Raw genomic sequence first — 12,983 nt, 5'->3', positions numbered from 1 at the left:
TAAGGCCCGTTTTTCTAGAATCTACACTGAGGATAACTTTTCTGAAAATAATGCTGAGGAAAAAGTGCGTATGTGACAATCCTCCTTTCAGTAGATGGAACAACTGGTCATACAACATAGAACAGTTTTTGTTGTATTTGCCCATTACAAATGTATTACAGCTCTCTCTTAGAAACATTCAGTGTTTATGAGTGAGAAGTGCCAAGAGCCAATGGCATAAAACAAAAAGTTAAAGAATCTTTAATGCATAACTTGACTGATACAGGTAAAAGGAGATCTTGCTTTTCAGATGCTTTGGATGTGGACTTTGAACTGAGAGATGATGTTTGGGATGATATTGATGACGAGAAACTAGTATTTGCTAGCAACTTTGCCAGTAGAGAATTAGGTAAAGTTATTTTACCAAGATTTTTTGTTTCCTATGTACAAATTATTTTACAGGCTATTACTTGAGAATAATTTATTATAGTATACAATGAATAGAAATACCTGAAGTTTTTTAGTTAATTGACTTGACTGCCAGGTTTATTACTCTACCTATGAATGTCAACTATGTTGAGACAAATCTACTACAGAAGGGAGCGTTGAGAAAAGTCATAATTAAAAATTTTTTGGATGGCCTGCAACTGCATATTTGTTAATTTATCTGAGTGCTTATGTCTGCTTATCTTTACATTAGGCCAAAACCCATAGAAGAAATATTTCAAGTGTTAAGACATTTGAATAATTTTCAAACTGTTATTTATCATATATGTAATACATTTACAAGGGATTTTGGCTGTTTTGTGACTCAGTTTTTAAAACTTTCATTCTTATATGGAACATGGAAATATCTGCCTTCAAATTCCAGATGAGTGTGAACCACTTTGCCAGTATACAAGAAGCAAAGCCACAAATGACATTTCAAAAGAGTAAGCATTATATAATTTATTACAATTTTATTCAGTTGAAAATATTGTCTGTATTTCACATGTATCTGTATAATTAAATGTATAGAAGGTTGTTCACTCATAAAAGTGAGTGAAATTTCAACTTTCAAAAGGTACGAATTGTTGAATGATTTGAATTTTTTTTTTTTTTTAAGTGTGGTGGGAAATAAATAGGAAAACCTGAACTGAAAAGTAAATCATTCTGCACTTCTGTAAAAATAGTTAAATTATTCAACTTGATATTTTCAGTTCATGCACATTACAAGATGAGACCAATATTCAGAACTCAGTTTTTTCTGTGGTTAATAGCACATCAAAAGGGAATTTATCTGTACAGAGTGGAAATATAAATATGGTGAGTAAAAATATTTCAGTAACAGAATTTCCTATAATTAAGAGTATTTAATGGGTAAATATATTTACCTTATCTGACTTATGAATCAGTTTGGACATACTGAATTTCTGAACTTTTCTGTGTTGTCCAAACACTCATGGATTCTGTGTTCAGTGTGATATTCATGATACAAAGAACTAGGACTGAAATTTACTTTATATAGCATGACTTCAAAACTATTTACTCAATTTGATTGTGATTCTGCAAGTCATCCAAGTATATAATTCTATGTATCATGTGCTTGGTCTTTGTCAAATACCATAACATCAATATAAATATCTGTACTACATACTACAACAATCTGGCAGTTTCTCTTTTGGTTAGTTATTTTAACCATATACACTTTTTAACATTTACATTGCAGTTCAGTTTTCAAGAAAAAAAGCATTCAAATCCTTCACAAGAGCTGAAAAACTTACAGTGTTCTTCAGTCTCAGAAATAATCTCAGACTCTTCTAAATTCACTAGGAAAGAGGATTTTTTTATTTTCACAAAAGAACAGGAAAAAGAAGTGGATCCCAGGTAATAAAAAGTTGTGTATGTTTTGCTGTTGCCTTAGTGTTCCAGTGCTTAGTTCTTCATGGAACACAGACCTTTAGTCGATGTGTTAATTTATAACATTAATTTTAAAAAGATGAATTTTTACAATAGTAGCAATTAACTTTTCTTAGAAAGGAAAAGACTTTAAAATTATTTCGCTTGTCTTGGTATCTCTTGACTATACTTTGTATAGTATTCCTGATTTCATAGGTTTGGATGTACTATACCTAATTTAATTTTTTTTGTTTGCTTAATCTTCATTAGATATCTTCTTGATGATGAAATCAATGATGTCAAGCCCTTTCTTGGAATATTTGATGGCATTTTGTAAAACATATAAGCAAAATACTTTGTGAGTGCTGGGGGAAAAAAGTTACAGTCGTTTTTAGAGTGAAGCCTTCAAATACAGTTAAGAGAATTTTATTTCTGTTGTATACCTATTTACCAATAGCTGGATTGCTGCATAGGGTAGATAATAACAAAATTGATGTCTAATTTATGGAATTTTAGATATATTATCTTATTTTGAAAATATTTGTTTGTTGACCTTGCTGTTTAGGATTACAAATAAAAATCTTGGAATGTGTCACAGGAGAATAGTTCTCAAACTGAAGGTGCTTTTATAGATAAAGTAAAAATCACATAAGGGAAAGTAAGCTGTTCATTACATGCCCTGCTCACAAGAGTCTTTCCTCAGAAATTTCTTAGTGCTTTTTGGTTTTGTCATTCAGTTTCTCTAATGCTGAATTTTTCATAGCACTGATTCTGTAAAATAATTACAAGTAAAAGTAATAGAATGGTAAGTTATTCTAGACTATATTCCTTTTGACAGTGCTGTCAACTCATTAATAAAAAAGTGCAACTTCCTCCAAGCCAATGTGTTTCCAGACTCTCAACAAACCAGTTGTAAAATGTCTATAAACAATATTCTAAAGTTTGGCTGTTCACTTTGACACCTGAGGTCATAAAATGAACGTTTATGCATCCCGGTGCAGATTTAGGCAACCAAGGATTGGACTTGGCTATCTTCTTGTAGCTCTAGTGTTTGAACAGTAGATCTTGTGAGTTCAATAGTTAGAAAAATACATTATATTGCCTAAAATCCAAGAGAATGTTAATTTTCACTGCTAATTATTCAAAATGTGTGAAATTAAAATGTTAAAATCACACATGGAACATTAGCTGTCTGTTCTTGCAACATTGTTGGTGGTACAAACAAATGTAACCATGTTTTGCTGCACTATGTGGACATGTTTTTCTCAGCTAGTAACATTTTACTTGACTCCAGTGTTTCCTTACACTCTTGACATACTTTCTGACATAACTCTTGTTCCATATGAAAAAATGGCCGAGCACAAGCAGCCTCAACACTCACCACTCGATATGTTTTTGACTGTGCAAATTCCAGCAGGCCCAAACTTATAACTCACTTTTCTGTACCTCAAGTATTTAATTGCATCTGGAAGTTAGCCGCATGTCAGATCTCTTTTTGTCTCAATTTTTTTAAAACTTCCAAACTGAGGTAACTCAGAATTACTATACTACTGCTATGTTTAGTCCAGCAGTCCTAGTCATGTACATCCTAGTCACCTCCCAGTTCTGTGTCAGGGTGAGATTTAAGAATGCAGAGTGCCAAATGTCATCTTAGGTGCCCCAGAGAATCTTCCCTCGGCTCCATCTACCATGCCAGAAGAGCACGGGTCTCCCCCATGGAGAGGTTCCAGCTCCTCTAGGGCATCTAAAATCATACTTGATGCCCTAGATGTTCAAGCACCTGACCCTCTCCCTGCTGCTTGAGATACACAGCTTTTTTCTCCCAATTTATAGTTCATATTTACATAGTATTCTTTAATTGCTGTTGTATCCTGCCTTTCCCTGTGGTTTTAGCTTGCAACAACTAATTGAGCTGTTCCTCAGTTTCTTCAAGTTTGACAAAAGCTTTTACACAGCAACACAAAGCTGAGCTTCAAACATGGAAAATAGAGAAAGGAAACAATTAATATAATCTTGTGATTATATCTTTTATATAATCTTGTGATTATACAAATTGCAACTTTTGAAAACCTCATCTGCTGGTGAAGATTCTAAAGGCTCTGAACTGTGAGGTAGCAACTGAAGTAGAAGCTGAATGTGCTTAGGTCTTCATAAAAATGAAAAAGGTAAGCTTGTATTTATTTCTCTGTACTAAGGAGTTATCTTTTTGAGATGTTTTTTGGCCCGATTTCTACACTGAAGGTGTATTTCCATTCTTCTGTGAAATATTTTGGTAGTTTATATAATGTCTAGAAAGTAATTGACATTATTGTCATTTTTGCTTCATTTTTTTGTATACTGTAAATATAACCACTTGGTTTTAGTTAGTTTATAGGAGTAGGTTTATATTTAGACTATTACTTCAAAGAAAATAATCCTTGCAGGCAGGTATTTTATTTTCCTCTTAGTTTTCCCCAGTGCAGGAGTTCAGTACTTGGTATTGGGTTTCTTCAAGATTCAGGCTGATTAATTTTCTGATACTGTATCCAAATTTTTCCTTTTGATTTTTAAAAGGCTTTAATTCCCAGTTTGATCCATAGTCAGAATACACGATAACAAATGCGTTTCAGTACTTTCAAGACTATTCAGAGCACTTTGCAGATGGTTTGTAAGATTGTTTCCTGTCTGTTTTTCACAAGAAATCAGCATCCTATATCAACCTCGGAAAATTACAAAATTGTGCTATTGCTGCTGACAACATTTCACAGATTTCGGAATATAAATCTTTCAATACTGCAATGTCTTTACAGTAATATTGAACCTCTGGTGCAAAAACATTTTTCTAGAGATAGGTGCTTTATTTGGCATTGTTGTTTTGCTTCATTATTCATATTAGCTCTCTGACTCTTTAAAGTCTAAATCACTTTCAGAAAACCAATTTGGAAGTACTTACATGCTGAAGTGTTCTCTATCTCAGGAGAAGGAATGACTTTTCATATGGCAGCATTTGTTATTGTTCCATTTTTCAAATCATCATAATTGAAAGATCAAAAGTGATAACCATGGTACGTCTCTATGGCAATAATTAATTACAGATACACAATGACTATACTTCAAAACAAATACAGGCAGAAAGAGCATATTGACTGCAGAAGTAGAAAAAGCTAGCCAAATCTGAATTATTTTTTAAAAATTAAACTTCCAAACTGACGTAACTTAGAATTACTATACTACTTCTATGTTTAGCCCAGTGGTCCTAGTCACGTACATCCCAGTCACATCCCAGTTCCGTGTCATGGTAAGATGTAAGAATGCAGAGTTTACCTCCTGCCCATCACCATCTCCTGATTTCCATGGAAATCAGATGGCTCTCAGGCAGGAACAGTGGTGTTTCTCTGCAGCTGCTTTATATGAATGACCAGGGCACCAAAATCCCAGGTCACGCCCCAAAAGGTAAGTGTAGACATAGCTATGAAGAGCTGTCCAATTTTGGTCATTTAACTGAATTACCTTAAGTGCTAAACCTAGTTTACCTGGGCTCCCTGTGTCGACACTCGGAAGAGGCAAACACTGTCAGAAGATGACTCGGATTGTAAGTGGGCTGAATTGCTCTCTGGTGGAACTCACCAAATTACCTGTGCTGAAAGTGACCGCATACAGTTAGCATGGAGAAGCTGGTACGCTGTAAATTCACAGCCAGGCTCACTGAATATTGCCTTTCTTGTGCACATGAGACGTCTGGGTTCTTTTATCCACAAAAGGACCCAACTTAGAAAAGCTGAATAGTCTTATTTCTGTACAGCAAAAGATGGCTGTGCTCCACTAATGTTGCTGCACGCAGCTTCGTTTCAGGTGCTGCCCAGATGATAAAACAGACTAATTAAATTCAACACAGTAACCTCAGACAATTTCACTAAGCTACTACCGATAGATAAAATACAGACTAAAATACATAAAAACATTGTTAAAGTCTGAAAGGATCCTTGTTTCTAGTTCTGCATAGAGTTGTAACATTAAATCAGTGGCTTGAGTTTGAATCACTGGGATTGTATAAGTAATTCTTTGGGGATACAGCAGAATGCCACAGACTTTAGTCTGGGGATGATTCTATAAAATTTACATTATAAAAATACTGCTTCCCATAAAGGAGTAGTGAAAGAAAATTCAATGTGACAAGAAGTCAGGTTTTACTATCTTACTTGTCTGATTCTCTGTAATAAAATACATGCTCGTACCTGCTTTTAATTTAACTTCAACTTCCTTATATACTTCCTTGTCCTATCACATATATTGGTTTCAGAATATAAACTGAGGTCAACCGTATCTGTGCCTGAAGAAAATGCAATATGCACTCAAAAACCATGATCTTCAAAAATTGTTAGCAGAAAAATAAGTATAGTGTTTAAACATGTTGCCAGACACGTTTGTGTATAAGGTACGTTTATAGCATGTAGAATACTGTAAATGTATTGTGACATCATTCTAATTGTATGCCGCATGTCTCATGATAATTTTAATTACATAGACTTTATTCATGTATTTGAAGACTTTAATGGGTTAAACATTACAGTAATTGTTAAAATAATAGCAGCAGTTGCAACAAGTCAGACTCCTGTTATTTGGATGTATTTTTACGTAGCTATACCTTCACAGAATAGTTACGTGAGGTATAAAAGTTGGTGCTCTTAAAGGCAGTCAGCATGATGATAAAGAGTGAACATAAGTTGCCATATGGAACCAATATGCACCTGAAAAATAGTTAAAATCAGTCATTTTGTAGAGCACAAACGATACCTCTCTAAGGCATTATGATGGAATCAGTGGTATCTCTTCTAAAAGAATGTTAGAAATTATGACAGAAATTATGACGGAATCAGTGGTATCTCTTCTAAATCTTGCGTTACCTCTTTATGTCGCCCCCCGTCTGCTTTTTATGTAGAAGCAAGAGAACAGTATCATGTCATTTGTTTTACTGACAATCTTTAAATGATATCCATGAAATGAGATCCATGAATGCCTGTTTTGTTTTGTTTTTTTTTTTTATCTAGCTCCTTCGCTTAACAAGGAAATAGAGAAGGAGGTACTAGTCAGGGTAAAATTCACTTCCTGCAGAGGACTAACAACACATTGAATTTATTGGAGGCTGACATGAGAATAAACTGAGGCACATACAGTGTGCTGATAGTTTGCTGTGATGAAGTTCAGCTTGAAAAAAATCAGACAGCTGCCACTGTTCAGCTGAGGTAAGGGCCACCCTGGCTGAACCATATTTCTGTATCTGTTCTTTAAACCTGTATGAGAGAAAACTGGACCTGTCCAAGCCCTCGCTTTTCTCCCAGTCTTGTAACTCGTGGTCTCCATGTGCTCTTGACAGGTATTTGCGATGGAGTGGGCTGGGATAAGGACTGCGTCCTTCTAAGTGATAGGGGCCCTTGGGGCCCTTCTGTCTCCTGACTTTCTTTAGGCCGTGCTGATCACGGTTGCTCTTCCCTGTGGTTGTGAAGTGGCTGGAAAAGCTGTGCTAGTCTTAACCTGCAGTCCTGTTCTTAACAAGAGGTCCCAGTCCAGACAGTTTATACCAGTTAGAGAGGGTTGTTTCCCAGTTCCCTTTAGTATGCTGCCTACCACACTAAAACGTTACACTGTCATTACGGTCTTGTGGGATGTGCTTTGCGTGTTCCTGAGCCTGTCCTCCTGTGGCTTTTAAATGGATTGTTTCCATGTGCCAGGACTTGAGGGGCACATCTGATTGGTGGTGTGTGAAAATGTTACACATTTTGCAGAAATGCAGTAGATTATACTGGGTGGACATACTTTGTATAAAGAAGGTATATGTTCTTTCAAATATAATAAAAAGTGCCTAGACAGAATAGCAAAGAATTTCTTCCTGTATTTAACATATACTACATGGAGCTAGCATGTAATGGTGATACAGACTGTCCTTTTGATTGATGCTACATGGCAATTTCTACATTTTAGATAGCTGAGCATAGGGAAAAATGCAAAACATTTTGTTTTGAAGGCTGTAAGGGTATTTTGTTTATATAAATGAAACAATGTTTCTTTTGTAACTGTGAAACTTCCTATTAAAGGATTTGTATAACTTTCAAAATAAAAAGAGGCTTGTAACTGTAAATGGCTATGATATATTTGCTGCTCCCCCACCCATTTAGAGGCAAAACCTATTTATGAGGCTTTATTAAGTGCAAATAATTCCCATGGCTTCAGCACAGAAGAAACAGCTGCAGAATATAGTCTGATTTGCATATAAATGACATGATTTCTGCTCAGAAAAGGATATTGAAAAATATATATTTCTACAGTGAAAACCTGATAGCCACACATATTAAGGTCAGGTTGTGTAACATTTTTTAAGCTGCTGCATGTTGATACCTGATCACACTTCCAGCTAGATTCAGGCTCTGTCAGTTGTGCCCACTATGAAATTGTGAATTTCTTCTTTTGAGCTAATTAAGCTATCATTTGTAGCAATAGATTCCAAAACAACTTAAGCACTTAAAATTGCTCAGAATATTTGTCAATGCAAGTGGACAACTCCAGACTTGGCACTTTTCTTTATCTTCAGTACCGTGAATTTGTGGTGCAAAGGAATTCCTATTGTTTGGATAAGACAGAAAAAGTTCCGCTAACTTGCTCTAGTCACTTTAATAAATGGTGGGATGTAATTAAAGCAGATACGAGGATTTTATTTTTACTGTCCCAAAACGTTTCCTCAGGTTATCTTTTCTATTAAAGATAAGTTCATGCTTCTAAAAATTTCTGCCTGACATAGGCCACCACTGACCAATTGAGATGCTTGGCCAAAACAAAAAGCAAGTGCTTCAGAGCTATATATGCCATTTGATCCCAGTTGTTCCAGCTCACTGCACAAATTCTCTGAAATATGATATTTATTTTAGTAGAAGTGTAACTCCAGATGATTTTAATAATGAACGGTCTTCAATGTAGCAGTCGTCTAATTGCTGAACGCGGATGTTACACCAGTGCTCATATGGAGCTTAGGCACCAAGCAAAGCCCAGCTCTGCAGAAGACACCCCTGCCACTCCCAGGCAAGCTGGCAGAGCTCCCCCAGATCCTTGAGGAACACCTTTGGGAAGTCAGCTAGCGTGAGAGAAAGCGAACACAGGGTTCCAGTCAACAACTAGCCACTTCCCTCCCTGAAAGGCTGTGACCATGGCTTTGTGATGCAGTGTTCATTTACTGACAGGCTCCCGCTGCTTCTTGGATGTATCCTAACATAAAAGAAAGATGTTGGCGAGCCAGGCAGTAAAGGGTTTGGAAGAGACCTGCCAAACCTTGGTTGTCAAATCCCTGCTTGGCAAAGGCCTTACTGAGCTGAATGCTGTTGCCAGAAGCAGTAGGTTGTCTACTTGGAGGGACTGACTGGCCACAGTGAATTGTCATTAGTCTGAATGCCTCTTGAAGAGAGAGGCTTGACACTGTTTAGTAAAGAAAAAGTTAAAGTAGTGCTGTCTAGAAACTTGGATGTGCAGGTCAAAACTTCCTTTTAAGCCATTTCTTTTGATTTATAAAGGCTATTAATTTATCTGAATGAAAGTGAGGCAGTAGAGTTAATTACTAGGATTCAGATTTATTTTTTTCTGGTTGTGGTGTAATATTTTAGCTGTTGTAGTCCAGACTTGTTAGGTTACTGGGTGCAGGAAATAAATTTCTTTTATATCGGGGCTCCATTCTTGTGTCTTATGTGTTATGCCTAGAGGAGGTTTTCTGCCTAGTTGGGAATTTCTACTCAAAGAATAGTTACCCAGCAGCTGGATCATTAGCATTTTCAGTGTCTCCTCAATTATAAAGATTTTAGGCTCTGAGGTCAGTTGGGTGGTTTCTAAAAATTGTACTGATAGATGTAAAAGGAGCCTTCACCAAAGCATCAACACATTATCAAATAATTTTCTTTCAAAAGTATGGCAGTAGAAGTGATTAAGAAAGTGTGGGCAATGAAATAGACCTGCTTATCTTGTGATATATCACAGAGATGCATTTCAGAGACAGGAGGCTTGCTTAGTGAGGAAAATAACCTGTATTAGGAAGATAAGAGGTACAAGTGGCGCTCTCTCCCTCCCCCTCTCTTGGGTGTGATTGTCTCGGGCAACCATATTAGCAGAAGCTTAGATGCATTCTTAGCTTCTGGAACAGATTTACCAAAATGACAGCACATACTGAGGATGACGGTAATAACATGGGCAGTGTGTTCTGGAAGAAAATAAAGTTGGCATCTTGGAATGGTGGAAAACAGCTTTGGATAAGGATGTGGTTCAATAGAAATTAGTCTCTGTCCATAGACTTTATAGCAGCCAATCAGAACTGCTCTTTCAGTCAAGCAGTTAATAATATCTCAGCATTGTAGCTTAAGGGATACAATTTTCAAAATTATTGTAGTGTGGGACTGATAAATTTCAGCATAAAGAAGGCAGTATTCCATATAATTTATTTTAGATTTCCATCTAGGGTATGTTCTGACACTCCACATGAAAGTCAAATTGTCCATGTAAAATGGTTTTCAGGTGATAAGTTGACCCCTGGGGTTTTAGTAAAATAATAGATTCAGAATTCTATCTGACTCTCCAATCTATAAAAGCTAGTTATCAGCTGTTTGAAGGATTTGATAAGAAGGAGGAAAAAAAAAAGAGCTTTTGTATAGTGACATTTTTCTCATTAATGGGGACAATGTTAGAATCACAAACTCCTCCTGGATTTGGTAGTAAATACTCTGCTGACATGTGTTTTGGGAGGTGGTGGTTCTGTGTGAGGAATGTATGTGTCTAATCCTCTGTGATATGCATATGGAACAAAGAATATTTCTAATAGACACGTACAGCCCTTCAAAAGAAGGGTGTTTACTGTGCCACCATCTGGCCATCATTTTTAAATGCATTCTATCACCAGAACCTACCTCTGCAGAAGTTTTGCTGGTGAATAACTGTCTTATGGTGCCTAGAGAAACCCTAGAACAATAACAACATAAACATTTTTCCTGCCAGCATTCTTCAGTATTTAAATGTAGTGCAAAACAAATGGTAACCTGAAAAGAAACGAGGTATTACTTTAAGTTCTGAATACTCTTACAAAACCTGCTGTAAATTTTTTTCTAGTTTTGGTGGTTTATTTCATTGTACTTTCTTGAGAATACTTTTATAGGTAGTTCCTAGTGTACCATGTGGCTTCACTGTCATAAACTGATCCAAAGCTGGGTAGAGGCTTTGTTGCGTTTTGTTGTAGTAGATGGGTGTATCTGCATGTACATCCATATGAAATGCAGCATTAGTAGGTAACAGGGCAGGAAGGTGACAGTATGGTAGGACTAGTGATAGTGACAGTAGAAGAAGCTTGCCTAATAAACTGCTAAAAGCATGTTTATGTTTAGTGCAGTTGAGTGTCCCTTTTCTATTTTGAGCAAAGAAAATACCTCCTGCTTTTTAGAAACAACTGTGCTCAGGAAAACTTGACTTTTCTACAGTCTGTGTAAACAAAAGGATTGTCTCAAAGAAAAACCCAAGTCCCTCTTCGGTTATTCCTCATGTTAACCACTGTCCTGGATTTTCCCTGCTTGCGTCTGTGATGAACATTTAGTTCGCTGAGAAGTACTGCCTGTTATACTCTCTCGCTGGGAGTTTCGCAGGGCATGAAAAAGGCTGCAAGGAGGGCGCCTGTTTACCTCCTGGGTTCTGTGTGACTTGGGGAAGAGGCAGATGTCTCCTACTCTGAGGGGAACTGAGCAGTGCTCAGGGGTGGGGACACCTGGCACTCCCAGGTGGGGTAGAGAAGGGAAATGCAGTGACCCAAGATCTTGTAGGCAGAGTCATGGAAGAGCTGGGATTTTGCTTGCGGGACAGAGCCAAGCTTTAGAAGTGACAGGAGAAAAGAGAATTCCCTAGTCCAGGCTGAGTGGTGTCTGTGGTGCTCTGCGAACCATTTGGAAATTTTCAGATTGGAAGTAAGACTGGAAAGAAAGATTTATCCTGCAGTGTCACAACAGGGAGATTAATTTTCAAGCTTTTCTATTTAATCTAGCTCTCCAACAGATCAGACATCTCATGCTTTAAAGAATAATTCTGTGCTGACAATCTAATAACATCTGCTCTTAGAAATCTGGATTCTGTGGGTGTGCTTATCAGAAGGAAAAGCTTCTACCTAGAGACAATTGCTAAATCAGGGTCTTTGCGGATAGGATCAAAAAGAGCTAACTACTCTTAAACCTCCTTCGGCTGGGGCTGCACAGCTAGAAGGCGCATCCCCTGGGCGGTGGATAGGGGATCCCTCTTTGGAGGGTGCACCGGATAAAATTGAAGAAGGTGCTGCGAACTAACGCAGCCTAAGGGAAGGCCACCCTGACAGAAAAACCACTGGCCCTCCAAGTCATGGGGGTTGGGCAGGAGGCCAACTACCTCCTCCCGGAAAAAAAATAAAAAGTTGCAGAAACGACGAGCATCAACTCGGAGATGGAGAAAATCAGTAATGAAGTGAGGAGGAGGAGATGGAACTGGATCGGTTGTGTCTTGAGGAAAAAACCAACAGAAGACTGTGCTGTGGCCCTTGGGTACTCCAGAGCACGCAGCCGCAGACCGATCGAAGTGGAAGAACGATGTTCGTGCCTTGTGTGCCTCCTGCCACTGAGAGAATTCAGATCAGATCAGACTCTTAAACCTTGCCTTTTTTCTGGTTTTGGTTGGTTGGTTTTAGCTTTACAGCGATAACTGGGTGCTGGTCCTGCAAGTGGCCAAGTTGTAACTGATGTGGGACAGGCCTGTTCACTCACTTGAGTGAATTCCTGCTCACTCAGGTATATATGAGCTCTACTGAGGTCTGCTGGAGGGTGCTCAAAAGCAAAGCATCTGTCACGTTCTTAAAGTGCTTTTCTTCTGGAAGAGCAGATCTGAGGACCAGCAGAGTTTGAGAGTAACTCTGACTTCGGCTATTGACTGAATTTAATCTGCGTTAACGCTTTCCAAAGTAGCTGTATATTCTCCTTTGGGTTGTTTGTCACTCTGAGGCTGATTGTAAAATGTGTTGTCGTCCAATTTCAAGGTTTCAGGATGATGCACAGAAGGAAGTACTTCATCTGTGTTCCTCCATACCCTTCGTGTGTTCTGGAAGTGCTAGGCTGAGA

General features: G+C 37.6%; 1 protein-coding gene across 1 annotated transcript in view; it reads left to right on the top strand.

Moving 5' to 3' along the window:
• Positions 1-2,194, top strand: part of HFM1 (helicase for meiosis 1) — a gene marked incomplete at both ends in the record, with an annotated part of 39,285 nt that extends 37,091 nt beyond the window's left edge. Inside the window, 3 exon segments of the mRNA XM_082314515.1 lie at positions 290-388; positions 851-911; positions 2,128-2,194. Coding sequence (XP_082170641.1) covers positions 290-388; positions 851-911; positions 2,128-2,194 — 227 coding nt within the window.
• Between the last annotated feature and the right edge of the window lie 10,789 nt (positions 2,195-12,983).

This window comes from Platalea leucorodia, assembly GCF_965183815.1.
Source record: "Platalea leucorodia genome assembly, chromosome: 5".
Lineage (NCBI taxonomy): Eukaryota > Metazoa > Chordata > Aves > Pelecaniformes > Threskiornithidae > Platalea > Platalea leucorodia.
This window is presented reverse-complemented; position numbering and strand designations above follow the sequence as displayed.